General features: G+C 32.1%; 1 protein-coding gene across 1 annotated transcript in view; it reads left to right on the top strand.

Annotated features, from left to right (window-relative positions):
* The window catches only part of LOC125067928 (steroid receptor seven-up, isoforms B/C), a gene marked incomplete at its 5' end in the record, with an annotated part of 82,719 nt that overhangs the window by 23,107 nt on the left and 40,502 nt on the right, over positions 1-19,110 (top strand). Inside the window, one exon of the mRNA XM_047676826.1 lies at positions 7,749-8,294. Coding sequence (XP_047532782.1) covers positions 7,749-8,294 — 546 coding nt within the window. The remainder of the gene's footprint in view (positions 1-7,748; positions 8,295-19,110) is intronic.

Below are 19,110 nucleotides of genomic sequence, written 5' to 3'. Positions count from 1 at the left end.
TGTACAAGAAACATTTAAGTTAAACTTGAAAAATTAAACGTATTAAATTTAACCTAAATACAGTAAGAATTGTGTAAAACAATACAGATTTAACAAGTAGGTACCTACTTAAACTATATAAGCCATAAACTAAGTATTGTGGAATACTACGGTCTAATTTTAAAGTTAAAGTAAAGGAAATAATACTGCTAGGCTAAGGCCTCATCTCCCTTTTGAGGAGTAAGGTTGGAGATAATTCTTGTTAAGAATTGAATCATAAACAAAACCTTCATGAAAACAAAATAGTGATTACCCAGATTATGAACTTACGATTTTATATCGTCAATCAATCAAATATAAACAATAAAGTTTATCTAATATTATAAAGTAGCATTGACACATTTTAATATAATAAACTTTAAGATCTAAGACCTAGATAAATATCCTTGTAAATCCTTCCTAATAATTACATTGAATAAGATTTATTAGCCGTTTACTTCACTACCGACTTGTAAAGTCGAACGTTAATGTTGCGACGTTGTATATGCTTGTATGTGCGTCTTACACACGTATAAACTGCAAGAATAAAGTATTAAGACTTATATATACTTACTATACTTATATATATTCCCTCTATTACAAACGTCAAATAAGCGGGCAGTTGTTTAGAAGTGTTATGTCCATTTCAATGGCAGGACGAGTGAAAATAAATAAGACACTTAGACCTTAATAATAGTAGAAAATTTGGTGAAGTTGATATATGAGTTTTGTATGTAATATTAAAATGGATTTAAATAGTTAGACAAGTTGAGCTAGTGGAAAATCGTATGGAATATGTGCGTAAGATTTGTTTATCTCAATTTCTTCTGCGATTGGAATGAGATAAGATGTTAAACCTTTTCCTCAAGGGAATGTAAAAATTCCTTTGAGGAAAAGGTTTAGAGCTCAATGCATCTCTCTTAACCAATACCGTTTGGTGGATACACATGGTGCAGAATTTCTTTGAAATTATACATGTGCAGGTTTCCGCGCGATGTTTTCACTAGACAGAGCGCGAGATGAATTATAAACACAAATTAAGCACATGAAAATCATGCATCAGTGATGCTTGCCTAGGTTTGGACCCGTAATTGTTGGTAAAACTACCCCTTCAAATTTATATTTGAATGAAACCATCTCGACAATACTTTACGAAATCATTTATAATTTAGTTGACCGCTTTGTATCTGAGTTTGACTTTAAAATAAGTAAAGATTTCTAATCTCCGTATTCATATTTGTGCTAATTTATTCAAACCTACATCACGGCATTGTTTACGTAATATTCTTTTTGTTTGTTAACTTACGCAAACTGCTATTTGTTGCCGCGACATCCGATATATCAAAATATGATTTACTAGTGCCATCTATTAAAGATTTTTGAAAACTAATACAAAATTGCGCGGAATCTCTAAATTATTTAAAATAATTTATCATAATAAAAAGCGAATGCTTTTATCGTTAAGGCGATTTCTTCCTGACAAACAGAAAATAAATGTCAACAATATATATGTATAAACGCAATTGAGTTATTTTTTAATTTTTAGGTTAGGTTTTTTTTTGTTTTTAAATCTGAATTTTTTTTATCAAACAAACGTAATGAACCACATTCTTTAGCATAAAAAATAACTATAATTGTGTAATAATAATGATGATGATGACCAGTATTCTCGTTGAATGCTATTTCGCAAAGAGGGTACAATCGTGAAGCAACCTGTTGATTGTTTTATTTGCTAATTTTATTTTTTCAACGTAGCAACAAAGTAAAACGTCGATCTTTTCGCATAAAAATCACCTTTTATGAGTTTATATAGTAGAATGATTAAAAAAAAAACCAGCAGCTAAATCCTTAACTAATAAATAAATAATAAATGTCTATATAATTAATTATAGGTCTAATTATTTAAAGTCTTCTGTAAGAAATTTCCATTTTATTTGGCGATAATTTTTATCTATATTTTTATTCAAAAAATGCGTTGGATAAATAATATCTTAACTATTAGTTTACCTTTATTTAATACATCTCCTTACTACTTTCGATTGGATACCAGAGAATACAGTATCAGCAAAGTCTTTGCGCAACAGATAATTAAAAAAAAAACAATGAACAGTTTGTTTTTCATCTTTTAAAAGTTATAAAAATTTTTAAAACAAATAATTGACAACGATTTTGTTGGCTTATCTACATTAAACTGAAGCTAATGAGCATTGACAAATATCTCTATTGAATAATCATTATAAACGCTACGTGTCAATTGAACAGCTAAGCCTTTTGTTTCCGACATTACTGCGGCATCGACAGATCTCAGAAATGACACGACAGATAGTTTCCTCTAGTAAATCTGTGTCAAGAGCGTTGACGCCCTTGATAATTTTAAACCTTATTAGCGAAACATAAAATCCATTTTCCCTTAGCTAAGAAAAAAAATAAATAAAATATATCACTATTAGTACGTGGAGAGAATGGAACAAAATTGTTGATTTGGGATGTAAATTCTATTTGAATTTCGCACTTGTGTCCATAATCTTAAGAGTGCTTAGGATGTAATCTTAGCGGCTACAAAATCGTACATAAACGGATAGTTAGGAGCATTCTCCACGTATATAGGTTAACCGTGCCTGGATTTAGAAACAGTTTAGCAATTTATTCTCGTATGAATAAATAAATGTAATTTAAAAAGTTAACATTACATTGTAAACAATCAAAATATTAGAGGAGGAACGACGACTCAAAGGTGTTCATAAGAGCTCAAGCACTTTTATCGTATTACATTGAATGTAAAGCTATCACCGGTTTGCGATGTAGATTCTACCAGCACGGCAGAATAAAAAAATGTTTATTGTGTTACATACAATACTAAATCTATAACAGATTAGGAACCAAATCTAGTAAGTTACTAGTTAGGACCAGTACTTGTGTTAGGATGGATCATCATCACGTGGTCTACAATTACTGAAAAAAAATTGAGACTCCATTTTTTTTTTCGCAAGTTACATTGTTCAGGTTTACGGAAAGTTTTTGGACTTTCCTATAATCTAATCTTTGTTTTCGTTTCTATCACATTAAATCCAAGTATGAAAAGTACAGAATTAATCTTCATCAAATTAGATACAACGGTTCACGAGCTATCTTAAATCCGGGAACTAAAAAGTATAATAAAACAAATTGTTACCGAAATGATGCGAAAAAATGCTCCGTATCATGAGTCATACATTACTTTGGTATTCTCTATTTTTGTGTCAACATTTCTTTGAGATTATGTAGTCCGCGTTGATATTTCTAAAATGTAAAGTAACCAAACGCTGATGGCATAGTTAATAACATACAATATATAATGTAACCAACTGGAATCCAATCTCGTTATAAAAATATCAACATAATTTATAATATAAAACGCGTTAATTTCATTTAATCCGACGAGATATGCGCGGGCGCCGCTTAATATGAAACGGTGTTAAAGAGGACAGCCTGATGCAAATTATCGTTAATGGACCTACCTGTTAACTGTATGGGTAGCCATTCCAATAACTTATATTAATATTTATTTTATTATTTATGTATGCACAGTCTACTTTGTTATGTGTAAGTAAATTATACGTTGAATATTTTTAAGTTAATAATAAAGCAAAGGAGGAAGAGAATAAAATTGTCGTAACAAATTTAAAAAAAAAAGATTATTCTTACCATTATGTGAAACAATTGATTTGGCCGAATTCGATTTTAGATAGTGACGTCACTTCAAACCCAAGACCCTTGTACCGTGGATGTTCTCTAAACTATATTTTTTAAAACAGAGTAAAGGATACTCGTGTATAATATTCGTTATCCGTCTCACTCTTACGTTGAATAGACAATTGACAGATCGCCCAATTCATGTCAAGCGAAGCACCAAAGATGTATCGGCAGATAGCGTAATGACGCGCCATTAGGCGAGGTGTCGACGCACCGTGGGAGTGAGGCGTCCTACTTCGCTCTGAAACCGACTAATCATGCCAGCAATTACTCTAATTCAGACGGAATTACCTATGTAACACTTTAATTGAATTGTTGATGTAACAATTCGTGAACGATCCCTCGATAATTTCTGTGTACGTAATCGAACGTAAAATTATATCGACGATAAATATTGCTATCGATGAATTCGTAATTTTTTATAAACATAAAAATAGCCAATAATTAGTTAGGTCCATTAATCGAATTCGAAAATGTTCTAAATAACCTAAGGTCATTGTTCAAGATTATTTGTAGTTCACGAATTATTTTCTGAGTGTTAATAATACATTAACATGTGTAGTTTTTTACAAAAGACAAAAATGTAACAAAACGTCCGAGAAGCTTGTAATAAAAAGAACTTGCTTCGCCTTTTTTTATTTTTTATCTGTCAAGTGAAAAAAAGGTAAGCGCGTGCGCGAGCATTCGCGCCGGCGCGGGCTCGGTCTCCCGCCAAAAAACGTGCACGTTCCGAATACTCGACGAGCTTGACATTTTTGTAACAACATTTTTGTCGGTATGTACCATGACCGAAAATGACGCATTTCAGACCGAGCATGACCTAAAAGACAAAAATGTTTTAAGATTTGTAACAATAACATAGAAATACATAGAAATTTAATATTACCTACTTATATTTATTTCGTACGTTCATATTAACAGTCATACATTTCATTGCAAACGTGTATAAGATATTAAAAAAAAGGTTCAGACCGAAAATGTTAATTGTTTTTATAACATAAGTTTCGTTCGTGATTAACACTACAAGTGACTCAACATCCACATCATAAGCTTTTAATAAGTAGAATAGTTTTAGACAACAAAAATGTTTTATGGTATTATATTGTTATGAGGTATTATGAATACTACTAAGGTAAATAAAAAAAATCAAATACTTACCGTTTTCCACCTGTTAATTCTTGGAATTTACAATCGTGACAGAGTGGCATTGATTTATAACGCCTTAACTGGCCTACGCAGTGGCGTCACGGTGTTTACCCGCAAAAACCATAGACAATATGAATGGGAAGAATCCAAAAATGTAAAAAGGTTAACGTCCTCGAGTTTTTTTTACTAATAGGTATAATTTCTGCTTGCTAGTTTAACAACAAGTATTAATGACCATAATAAATAATTGTTGATTAATATTCATAACTTAAAAATAATCTATTCACAATTATATCAAAGGCAACGGAAACATTACTAACATTGAATGCAACTAAATTGACATAAATAAATACAGATTAATAATATCATTATATTTATAAAATAAAACCAACCTTTTTCGTTAGATATAAATTAACTGATCAATGATTTTATAATCTATGCTTTGATAACATAAACGCGTCTAGTTCAACAACTCGGCTATTATGAGTTACAAGAAATCGATTACCTTACTATAAAATACGATCGATAAAATTATAAAACCACAAGTCTTAAAATAGATTAAATTAAATACATTTAATGTTGCTATTAAACAATATAATGTTTATCTTTTATCTGTTTAATGTGTACGTTGTTTCATAAAAAAAAAAACATGTAAAAATATATGAAAATTGCAAGTAAACTAAATTATTAATAAATAAGTTAGTATTTCTAGACGATAACCTCGAGCGAAGAATACTAAATGTATTTTTTTTTTAATAAGTGACTATACTTGTAACTTTGTTGCATCGTCTTTAAATATGAATACATTTTAACTTTAGTGAACGTTTATTTATTAACTAAATAAAACTAGATAAATATTTTATATGAATTTTCGAGTTTGTTCATTTAAAATAATCTTTGAATAAACATTTAAATATTATTACATATATAAACCTGAGCAATTACATTTTTTTTTATTATTTGTACGGATACATAAATAAAATAAACTCGTATTTGTCTTAAGTCGAAACAATTTAAAATACATTACACAGATGTTGGTCAAACAAATTACTGACTCTACAGACACGAGATCTATTGAAATTACTGTTTAAATATATTTTGTAATAATATCGCTTTCATAAAGTTGTATATATTATAAATGCAAATATTTTTAGTACCTAATAACATATAATGTTGCCATATAAATAATTTGTTTGACATATGTAATTGATTGATTAAAAAAAAAACATTAAAATAAAATAATATATAAAAGTACACATACATTATCTGTGGTATGATAAATAAACTAAAACAAGATCCAATCTTATCAAGAATCATAACCATCCATGTATATAAAACAATGATATAGTTAGCATTGGTACATTATGAACGGAAACAAAATATTTATCACAACGACTTTGACCAATCGGAACGCTTTGCGCGAGATAACTTATCTTAGAACTCTAATGGCATGCCTGCTGTATGCGCCATATTGTTACCATGTTAGTCAATAAACTAGCATAAGTGGTCGATTCAATTAAAGATTATTGCAGATGTATCTTACTCACCAATTAAGCTTTGAGGTTTAAGTATTGGTTCAGAAACTACGACTCTCATACTTTCCCCCATTGTTTAATCTGAAATACTAAACATATGAAAATAATAATTGTTACAGTTTCCTAATATGAATCGCTGCAAGTTTTTCGATGTATTCCAAAAATATACATACAATATACCACTTTTGAATATTCAATCATTTTAATAATTATAATCCAAGGATTTATTGATACTCGTATATATTTGTGTGGTGCTATGACAGTTGTTTATGCTATTAAGAAAGCTTTAGAGGGAAACTACTCAAACTTTCTTTTAATCGTCCCAATTTGGTGGTCAGTGGACCAATCGCTATGTAAATAATATTAAACAACCCTCCCACGCCATTAAATCCCTACGCCATAAGAACGCTATTCATTGTAATTACACTGGCTAACTCATAGGAAACCCCGGAACACGGCAATACAAATTAATGAGATTAGCTGGTAGAATAACAGATTAAATATGCCTATCCAGACGTGCCAAAGCCATCAAGATGTGACATTCTTCTTAAGTTTGAATGGCTCATGGTTAAATAAATCATGGTGCTAATAACAACAACGCCGAATAGCCGAATTCGATCTACATATATACGGCGTTTTATAGTTGAACAAAGATGTATACTACATATGGAATGGCATTTCTGTGTGTGATTGTCAGTTTAATTACCCATAGCTCAACATCTCTAGTGGTAGCGACATAGGAAGCAATATTAATTTACGCGCTCACCGACAGTTGTTAGTGTGGTCATAAACGCCATTACGAGCACGGTATAACGACGTTGTACCAACATGCTAATTGTGATTCGCGTTCAAATGACTTTAACTCTAAGAATGGGCTTCCATATTTGAATTTAAAATGGACTCGATTCTCGCGAAAACTGCCACTACTTTTATAATGGCGGCAAATTTTTTTACATTTACCTGCTCAAAAAACAGCATTTTTTTTTTGGTTGCGTTAAGTTTTCGTCAATGGACTGTTTAACAAAATAAATTCAAGATATTGGTAAACGTTTAAATAGATTTCTTGTGTCGATTGTATATTTAAGGTTGGACGGTCGAATGGGAATAGATTATTTTGGAATTTACATTAAAACAATAGACTTTGTTGTAACATCTACCTAGGAACATGAATTATGTAAACCACCGTACTCTAGACATGACTGTGATTTCACAAACAATCCTTCATTTTTATTATATTATATTTAAGTTTTATTTACTAAGATTTTATTTTATTTGTAATATTGTCATAATAGTTCAATTATTTTTCCTTTGTTTCAGCTGTTCAAAGAGGTCGAGTGCCGCCCACGCAGCCCGCCGGTCTCGCACTCCCTGGCCAATTCGCCCTCGCGAATGGCGATCCAGCGGCAGGCCTCAACAGCCATCCCTACCTCTCCTCGTACATCTCCCTCCTACTCAGAGCAGAACCTTATCCCACGTCGAGATACGGTCAGTGTGTCCAACCCACCAATGTCATGGGAATAGACAATATCTGCGAATTAGCAGCAAGATTACTCTTCTCCGCCGTCGAATGGGCGAGAAATATACCTTTCTTCCCTGAACTGCAAGTAACGGACCAAGTAGCACTATTACGGCTCGTCTGGTCCGAACTATTCGTCCTAAACGCATCTCAGTGTTCAATGCCTCTCCACGTGGCGCCATTACTTGCCGCTGCCGGACTCCACGCATCACCGATGGCGGCAGATCGGGTGGTGGCGTTCATGGACCACATAAGAATCTTCCAAGAACAGGTGGAGAAGTTAAAAGCTCTCCACGTGGACTCAGCGGAGTACTCCTGTCTGAAGGCCATCGTACTCTTCACGACAGGTAAAATTTTGGACAGTTTATTTGGGGAGGCAAGGTTGCTGCTCTACAGGGTTGCTGGTGCGGGAGCTGCTGTAACAAATTACAATGAACTTTTTTCACTAGTGAGGACTCATTTGGACGCATACGCTGAGGCGTCAAGAGTTCAGCAGCCCCCAGCACCACCACCTCCTTCAGCAGCTTCCTCTGGATATTATTCAACTTTAGACACATCGCTCGGTGTCAACTCCTCACTATCTTACGGCAGCTTTTTGTCTCCTTCACGATTGCCGCCTAATTACACGAGCAGCCCGCGAATACCTGAGGCTAGTGCCTCCTTTAAATTGTATGAAGGTGGAAGTGGTAAGGTGTACAAAACGGATCAGGGGGGTTGATGCCGAGCGATGACTTTTGCGGGATAAAATTGAGGTGTCGGGTGGCGGCGCTTGCGTTTACACTTGACGTTTGTCGAATTTCGGTATTTGCTCCGTAGCAATGTTTTATGATATTGTAGGACGTTTTATTGTAAAATGGGATAATAACTCACGCTCCTCGGGTAGAGGCGGAGTAGAAGTGGGGAGTTCGCGACTTATTGTTCTCGTAGGTGGCTGGATAAATTGTGATATGCCTACTTAAATACATATGTAAATTTATAAATATAAAAATAATAATTTATTAATTAGTCAGTAATAGTTTGTTAGACGGACGTCAGATCGCGTGCCGTTTTAGTTTTTAATAATTTATTTCATGTAAATAGTTTAATTTATTTATTTATTAACAATACACGCGAAAATTTTTAAACTAAATTCATTTCGTTTTAATTTTTGTCCCAAATTTATTTTTAACCTTTTAAGTTTTTTTAATTTTTTATTTAATACATTATTTAATGATACGCTTTATCAAAATAAGCCCATAAATAACATTTTTTATTAGGTTTTATTTCGAAGTATCGAGGAATAAATGGTAGTACTACGTAGATTTTCACTTTTACGTGATCAGCTCTTTCCTTGACGCAACTTCGCTTGTAAACTTTGTTGCCATAATAAATATAGTGATTACACAATCGATTTAAAACAACATCCGAAACCAGTACTGAGTAATAGTAGAATTAAACACGAAAAATTGATTTTAAACTTCTTTGAACATGGGAGGATAAAAATTACGTGTTCTGTGACGCGTTATGAGAATGTGTGAATGTGTGTATATGTAAGTGTTTTATATATTTATTGACATTTATAAATTACTTATAAAATTCATATTGTAGTATAAGTATATATTTTTATACAACATATAAGATTAGAAAGAATGTAATGTATATATATAGCTTTCTTATATAAGTTCTTATATTTATTTAATTTATTAGAACTTCTAATAAAATGTGTCATGAGATTACATTAAAATAAGCCGTAGTTGTAGTATACATGTAATTCCAATTATTTAAAATTATTACACTATATTACATTGTACTAAGGTAACACAACCAGGCCCAGATCTATCATATTCCTTTTTGGGCTTCAGCCCAGGACCCCGTGGATTCAACGGGGCCCCAGCGAAGTCAAGTCAAAGTCAAAAATAGACGATAATGCGAAAGAATCCATAACTTTATTAAATTAAACAGATCGTATAGATTCAGCCCTGTGAGTCCTGCAATTAATCAAACCCATTCAATTAATTTAATTCAAGTCCTACGTCTTAGGTAGGCCCCTAAGGAGTGTTAGCCCAGCGCCCAAACTTACGGTCCGGCCTTGAACACAAAAGAGGTTTTACGCATGATTACTTAATTTAATAATATCCGAAATATATAATTACATATTTGTAAATGTATCAACATAGTATTATAATCTAACACTTTAAACAAATACGGAACTGAATAGTTCTTATCTGGTTCACATAAACGTCAGTTTGTTGCGCGATTATCGTACGTTCGTCGCTTGACGGCTTCCGACAGACACACCCTTATACGTCGCAACGGCAACTAACTTAGTTTCTGTTAAGGTGCGCTTAAACGGGCAATAAAAATTGCTCATTTACGAGTATAATAATGGTAGATTATGACGTGACAAAATATCAAGCAATTTACGGCAATGTACAATACAATAAGTATCAATTTGAAAATATGTTTTGCAACAATAATATCTGAACTAAAATTATAAATGCGAAAGTAACCGTGTCTATCTTTCTGTCTGTTATAATTTCACGGTTAAACCACTAAATTTGGTACAAAGCAAGCTTTAACCTCAAAGGCTATTTTTTATCACCCTTGAGGGAGTAAAGGTTTGAGTTAATTTCCGCCACAAACTGAATTCCACGTTGGCGCAATCCACGGGTTGTTCAATCAATTGGTTAAGCAATATAGAAGTATTTTTAAGCAAGATTTTCATACAATTGACAACATTCGTTGAAAAACTATCGGTAATCGGACGATGTATTTTTTTGCACCGGTCGCTTCAAACGCTCTTTTTATCATTAGGCAAAGGGTGAATAAAAGAATGAATGAAATGAATAAAAGATTATTATAATTTCAATATCACAGATATAAGACTTTAAATTTTAAGTAAGAGCTGAGAGCGTTGAAATGTGCGCCCATAATTTTATATATGAATAAATTCGTTCGCTAACTTGAAGATGTTTTAAAGAACAATTTAAATGCAGTATTATGCAAAATATAATTGTAAATATGTACGAGTAACAAATCATTAAATTCTATAATTATTGAAAAAAGAACAGTTATCACTTACAATCTTTTTGCTGTTCCTATCACCGGAGTTGATTAATGAGTTGACTTCCGAAATAATCACTCGAAAACAATTTGATAGATTTTTTTCGTTTTGGATTGCATTTTATCTATTTGAAGTGTCAAAATTTCTATTAAAGACGTTGTCAGTTAAAAGAAATAGCCCAGTGATCGACAATACAGTTTTGTGTAAGTTTAAATTCAGATTTTATCTCACGCGGTAGTTATTCATAGGGATTTTTTCATAAAATTATGCAAGTGTTTGTTTGCAATATGTGTGGTAAGTGGTGAATTAATAAAACAATAAAGTAAACTGCATGTTTAAAAAGAAATTTTAGAATAAACTTTAATAAATTTTTATTAAAAGAGGAAGTTTTTGTTACGACATTTGCCATACGTTCTTTGCATTTATCGATAAAAAAAAAAAGATGAACGATACCGCGTAATTGAATATTATATTATACAATGACCGACTTACAAAATTGTGCAATGTTATGTTGTGGCTTATTTGTAAGCAACGCCATCTTGGTTGTAAACACACGAAGCCTTTTATATTATTTAAGATACTAAACATTCAAGTCATAAATATCGTACTGACTAATTAAAAAGTTATTAGTAAAATTTTAACGATACAATATATTCGAACTTCTAATTTATCCGGTAGTAAAACCTCCTTTGAATAAAGTATGGGACACAAGTGATGTTTTAAAACGCGTTACATTGCTATTCGGTTGGTATATTAAAGGAGTTAGTTGTATCTTTTAAAACAAATGACCACTTTAAGAAGATCTCCGATTGGACTTAGTAATTAGCTGAATAAAATATAGGCAATTTTGATTATATAAGTGCACCACTGTTCACAGTGGAAATCACGGCTAAATTATAGACTAATTGTCACCTGCGGTTTAGCTCGCGTTTCAGGGGTTGGTCGTCAGATGTTAGAAATAAAAAATAGCTTATGTCCTTCCTTGGTATTCATAAAATTGATCATATTCGTTTGAGTGATTTTACCGTGAAAGATCAACAGACAGACAAACAGACAGTGTTACTTTCGAATGTATAATATTAGTATACATTTGTATAGATAATTTAATCAATATTTAATTCCAAAATAGAAAATTACTTCACCGATAGGAACACTCGTAGTGATTCTTTATTTTTATCCTATATGTTAACAAGGGGTGGTAATATCTTCCAGAGTCTGGCAACACTTCACAACATGAATATGTAACGGCAATAAATGTTTAAACGTTCAACTTTCTCCGTCATCTCGCTGTATAATGGGACATAGTTATTTTGCAACGGGCAGGCGTAATTGATAGTTAATACGTAATATAAGTTAAGCTCGACCCTTGAGAGTTGACATTAAAATTGGTCAAAAGAGGGCAATGACCTCTATAGAATATTTACATGACCCAGAATTTCTTCAATCTTAAACTTCCAACTTCAATTTCATTGCCAAACTAGAACGAACAAATTGTCAAATTGGATTAGTAGTTCTCAAAAATGTTTCAAAGACTACATTATCTCCTGTTACTATTATAAACTCCTCAGATTTATGATATATAGATAGATATATTATAAATTACCTACAGACGAAACGTCATATGTTATTAGTGTTTATTAATATTATTTAACGTTTCTAATATTTAAATATGTTAAAAGATCATATCGCAGAAGTCACGTATGTATTCGGAAATCACAGTAAAGTGACGCAACTTACGATCGTACAGATGAAGCACAATCGTCTTAGTAGAATTTAATATTCATATATTATTGGCGCCGACTGTACGCATATATGTGTGGCCGATAATAAAGTGTAAACTATCAACGATCGAGGCAAGCGTGACTCGGCGTAATTCCTACACGAATATTGATGTCCATTGAGACGTCGTGTGACGCAACTCCAGCTTGTACGGACGGTACGGACCGACGCTTAAATGATAAATAAGATTAATTTTATAAAACTCTATAGACACGTGCTCACAAATATGCATTTACTTGTTTCGTTTCGAAATTGTGACGCCGTTAAGTATGCGATGCGGCGTTTCGTTGTTTGGAAATTGATTGCCCTAACAATGGATGTAATATTAATGAAGGATTGGCGGAATTGTTAGTTAAAGCTTCGGTATCTTTTATTATGTTAATACCTAACATTGTTCCCTGTAATATACACGTCGTGTAAACTTTCAATTTTTTAATCTATGGAGTACACTAATTTAGTCTAAAATAAAAAGTTTGTAAGCTACTCTCTTAGTCATAGTTTTAAAAACGTCGAACATAACTTTTACTCTATACTACATCCATATTTATTTTCATTATTACATCACTCTTTTCCCAAACGTATTTATTATCTGTTAAAATAATCGAATCAATTTATGTATTATGTACGACCTTTTTTTAAACTATTGGCATAATATTTTATTCCTTTGCCGATTTGTGCAAATAAAAAAACGCAGTTAAATTTCAGTGCACATTTTTCACAGTTATACATGGAAAATATTTGCATCGATCGATTACGATGATGTTGTATAACTGTTTATTGTATCCGCAATTAGGCAAAATATGAATTACTTTGACATTCCCAAATAATGAATAAGTACATTTATTGCTAAGCTATAAATAGAGTATCATACCAAAACCAGCGCGAAGTTTGTGCAATTCTTCAGGTGGTATCCATATGAAATACATCTATCTTGTTTACCCCCGTAGAACTTTCCCTGGGAGTGAGTGAGATGTGGGTCTGTTAGGTAACGGTACAGAATTCGTGACGCAGAGTCCGCGGCCGGTCACGATTTTGAAAAAGTGTCGGACGGTCCGGGCTGCCCGGGTCCCTTGCGTTCCGAGAGTTGGAGCTTGGAACAAGTTAGAGACTCACATAATAATAATAATATCATTTTTTGTCCATTTTATGACCATAGTCAATATTATATCTGAAACGGTTTTAAGATAAGCTCACACAAAACTAAGATTAAATTCTTATGAGCGATCTTTAACTGTGAATAAGTATTAGTATAATTAATGTTAAGCATAACTTACAATTAAAATGAAATAATAATCTTGTAACAAGAACGATTCATAGCTAGATGCTAACATAGCGTCAGCATAACATGTTAGGCGTTTTTCTGAATGTTTTAGTTTATGAATGTAGTCTATGCCTTGTACCAATACAATGCATAATGCATGCAGAATCACAGTATTACACGGCTCTTTATTTTGTTCCTATGCACGTTAGTGAAGAGACTAACGTGCTGTATATTTTGAAATTTCACTAAACTTTTTTTTCGATTTTATTAAAGTATAAGGAACTAACATTCACTTATTTTATCTCGTTAAAAAACAGTAACAGTAAATAGGTAATGATTTCTGTTAAATAAAACCAGAAAAATAGCAATATATTTTTCTTCGTAATTTATTTGGTAGCCGACTGTACTAAAGATTGTCACACAAATAAACAAAAGGTATCATCTCAAAGACGGATCCTAAAAAGAACTTCACAATACGTAATTCGTCTTATTGTTACGTCATAAACACTGGTCTCAAACCTCGGGTCTGTCCGGCAATCATCGCACTATTGTGTCCCGATTACTTGCAAATTCTATTAAAATTCGTTTTCGGCAAAACACGCCTGGAGGAAATTTTCTAGTGCGTTGCAAATTGTTTGGCAATTGACGCGGCAAATTATAATCTCACTAGCGATCGCACACAATTCTGATTGGCTAATATTTTTTAATTTTAATTTATAACCTAAGATGACCAATCAAAATTAAATAAGCTTAAACATCGTTTCGCTTTTGTTTCTCTTTTAATTTTGAAAATATACTTTACGTACATACATATTTTTAAAGTATACACATAAATATAAACTTTCAAAGTATATAATTATATTCAAATGTGAACATAGTGTATAATTTGAAAGGATAAGAAATATTTGATTGGTGCAATTTTACAGAAATGTCGTTATTTGTAGCCGACTGTACCCAGTAGTCGTATCATAAAAGGTCAACACGTGTTCCGGTCAAGATATATGAAGATGACTATAACTTTTGCAATTGATTGAAACGTCGGTTACACGCTTATGTTATTTATAAAACAAATTTACCTACTTCTTCTTTTCGGATTTTTTGTGTCTGAATTTACCATTTTCCTTTTTATAAAAGACTAACTGAACTTGCGGCTTTACCTGCGCGAAATTTATAATACACAAATTTCCAAACTCCGTTACCCCTTAGGGGTGTAGTTTCGTAATATCCGTTCTTAGCTGATGTCTACCTGATAAATTTCAAGTTGTAAGTGTTATAGTTTCTGAGAGTTCTTTATCACTCAGTGGTATTTCGATGTTGTATATAGACTATTTGATGCACGCGGCTTCGCTCGCAATTTAAGAGTTGGTTGTCAGGTGATATGTACAAAAAGTATTTTATGAAATGAGTTTCAAGTTCCGTGGTTTGGCCGTGAAAGAACAACAAACAGTCTGACAAAGTTACTTTCACATTTATAATGTTAGTAATTAGTATATATTAGGCAGATATCCTTAAATTGCTAATCTTTATATCGCTAGATTTTTATTCTACGATATACTACTATAGTATGATAGTTTTTTTTTTTAATTTAATTTTCCTTTCCCGCAAGATTAATATAAAATACATATAATATACATTATATATTGTTCATACAATCACAGACAGGCTGAATTCTTACACGAGAAATCATAAAATCACAATAAACACGAATAACAGATGTGTACCGAATCCCCTTCAGATTCACCTCTTGTCACTTTCGCCGAATATTAATAAAAAAAAAAGAAACAAATATATTGAAAAATATAACACCGATGAAACACGCCACCCTACGCGTGTCAAATGAACAATATTACACCCGCATTACGAAGGAAATTAACTCTAATTTTATGGTGCAAACGATTCAATTTACAATGTTAGCGTTTTTGAAAATTAGCAACCTATGCAATTTTGTTATATTGCACATTTGAGTTCAAACAATTTTGTACTTTATATGTTTAAAATTACAGTTTAATTTTGTACAGTATTGTGGGTAACCCTAAAGTGATGGATGGAAATATTAAGGAGATAAGTGTCAGTGAGGGCTAGGACTTGTTTTTGTTTGTGACCGCGTTCGTTTGTCTTCTTATCAGATGACAACACGAGTTAAGGCTTAGGTTACACGAGAGAATATTATTACTTGGATAATAAATTGAAATATCATTCGATAAAAATATTTACATTATATTTATAAAATAATAATTATTCATGGTTTTTTTAAAACCTATCGTATATTTGTGATTGAATGATCAGTTTATTATTATTCTTTACTAACTTTTCTAAATTTACTACCATACATAGGTGTGTTCGAGTTACACACACAAACAGCTGAAAACTAAATAAATATTAAAATTTATTATACATGGACACGCCCTGAACCCTGAACATCTTAATAAATCCATTTAAATCCGTCCCATCTCTAAATTCTATAAGAACATTAGCTTTCTCTTAATTATTGCTATTAAGAAAATGTTAACGTACTCCGTACGTACTCAGCGTGTAATAAAACAGGTCGCCGGTATCATAATTTATTAGTTACTTACACTAAACTCAGATAACTTATCCGAGAGGCTAATGGTGTAAATATGCAACTGAAATTAATTAGAAGATGGCTATCTTTGAGTCTGAAACACGCCGAGGTCGCCAGTGATCTACCGTTATGCTCTAAGTCTACGGGCAGGTGGGAATTATGCGAATATCGATGTTAAGTTAAGCAGAATACTTTTAAAATAAGATCCTGTTTCTGTCGCTTTCTTTGCTTTGAATCAAATTTGCTAAGTTATAACTTAGTTTTAACAACATATAACTACTTATATAGACTAGAAGGTTATTATTATTAATTTAGGGAAGTAATCTATATTGGGATATTCCATGTTACTTATTTTATAAATACGAAAGTAATTTGACGAATACAAAAAATGCTATAAGTATTATAATTTGCACCAAATTGAGACAGACTGATGCGTGACAACTTACCTTACTAGTAAGCTAAATCATAAGTCAACTAAAATTTCATTTGAAATTCAAATTTCGTGTGTATACTAATCTTTATTTATTTTTTCATATTTACAATTTAAAAAAAAAAAACATATCTAGTTCGTATAGCTGTTCACTTATAAATGCGGCCTTAAGATACACTAAGCTCTGACCCATCTTGAACATAATTAAATTAATAACACACCGATATCAGCTTTCACTTCCAACTGCGTAAAGCTTGTTTGTAGGCACACCGTGGAGTCTAGATCCAGCTTGAACCTAGGATCTTGTAAACCGGTTCGTGTAAACTATTGAATCATCTTATTTTATTTTAATGAAATATATTTTAATATAAATGGTTTACAAAATTAAGTGATTTGAAAATTATAGCGCAGGACTTATTTTAGCTAATGGGGTACTGTGCAGACTTAACCACGAAGACTAACTGTACATACCTAGTACAGTTAGAAGCGGATAGAGTACAAAATTTGCTACAAATTTTCTTAATAATATAATCCGCGAAGCAATCGAAGTACAAACAGCCAAAAATAATAAAAGAGTGCTCTTCCTTTTTAAAGTCGGCTAAACGCATACTTAGACATATTAAGTATATTTGTTCGATAATTGTTATAAAGTAACAAAATTAATACTGTATTTAAATTTTAAATGTCAATTTTGTTTCTAAGAATTAAATTTCAAGTACGTTCGAATAGTTTAAAATTGAATATAAATATTTCGTATTCAATACTCAACTTGAATTCAGTCAATTTAATATTGGAAAATTCGTAGTTCATATTAACTTGATTACATTCGTCGATGAGCGTAAAATATTATTTGTAAGTTATACCGCCGATAGTTTTTGTGCTCGACGCATTGAATGCTTTAAACTTAAATATGTTACTATTTTATGAACTGGCAACTTTGAACAGTTTAATTCGAATATTATATTTTTAAATTTATGTTCTATAAAATTATTTTAATTTGTGTTATAGTGGCTAATGTCTGGCATATTACCTTTTTTAATCTAAACATTTATCCGCTAATAAATAACTCTCTGCTTTACTCTTTTGATTTGAATAGTGACATATTTTGTATAAAATAATATATTTCAATATAAGACAAATGAATACTTTTAATAAATGACACTGTTAGTCCAGGGCCTCTGTTAAGCAAAAAATCCGGTCCAATTTTACAACACGCGCAATCTAAGTAAGCATGTTAATAATTAAGACCACCAAAAAATTAAAAACAATACATTATACGTAATTGTAATCGCGTTGTACATATCACCTGATCCTTCACCCCCCCCCCTCCTCACAGGCGGGTAAGGGCGTACGGGCTACCAACATAAAAAAAAAAACAATATATGAATTTACCAAATTTTATTTAGACCATTTTTGTAAGAGTTAAAAAGTGTGACCAAAACAACGCACATCAGTGTCAGTCATTGTGAGCGCGTGTCACGGTCACTGTACACTTGTTTTTGAATAAGGCTGGGGTCGCGGTAGTCACAGATGTTGTTTATAGGCACTCCTTCTAATCTAACCCTCGCTTCTCGCCCTTTCATTGCATTATTCAAGGATACGGTAACTGACAAAATGTAAAGCTTATCATGGTTATTTTACTTACTTAATTTTACTTTACTTTATTTTAATATTTTGAAATTTTAATTGTAAACTATTTTACAAAAGTATACATTGTCATTATGAAAAGTATTTGAAACTAGCAAATACAGTGGCTTTTTTTATTATATCGGTAGGCGAAGGACCAAATGCCCATAGCCAATGACGTTGTAAGAAATATTAGCCATTACTTACATCACCAATGCGCCTCCAACCTTGGGAACTAAGATGTTACGTCCCTTGTGCCTGTAGTTACACTGGCTCACTCATCCTTCAAACCGGAACACAACAATACTGAGTACTGCTGTTTGGCGGTAGAATATCTTATGAGTATCCTACCCAGACGGGTATAGAACTCACGAAGACTTTAAATTGTCAGCGTGCATTAAATAATAAAATCTAAGTTATATTTTGTTGCTAGATAGATCTTCTGGGTGGTACCTACCCAG

This window comes from Vanessa atalanta, chromosome 12 (assembly GCF_905147765.1).
Source record: "Vanessa atalanta chromosome 12, ilVanAtal1.2, whole genome shotgun sequence".
NCBI classification, from domain to species: domain Eukaryota; kingdom Metazoa; phylum Arthropoda; class Insecta; order Lepidoptera; family Nymphalidae; genus Vanessa; species Vanessa atalanta.
The sequence above is the reverse complement of the archived record's forward strand: the minus strand, read 5'-3'. Positions and strand labels throughout refer to the sequence as shown.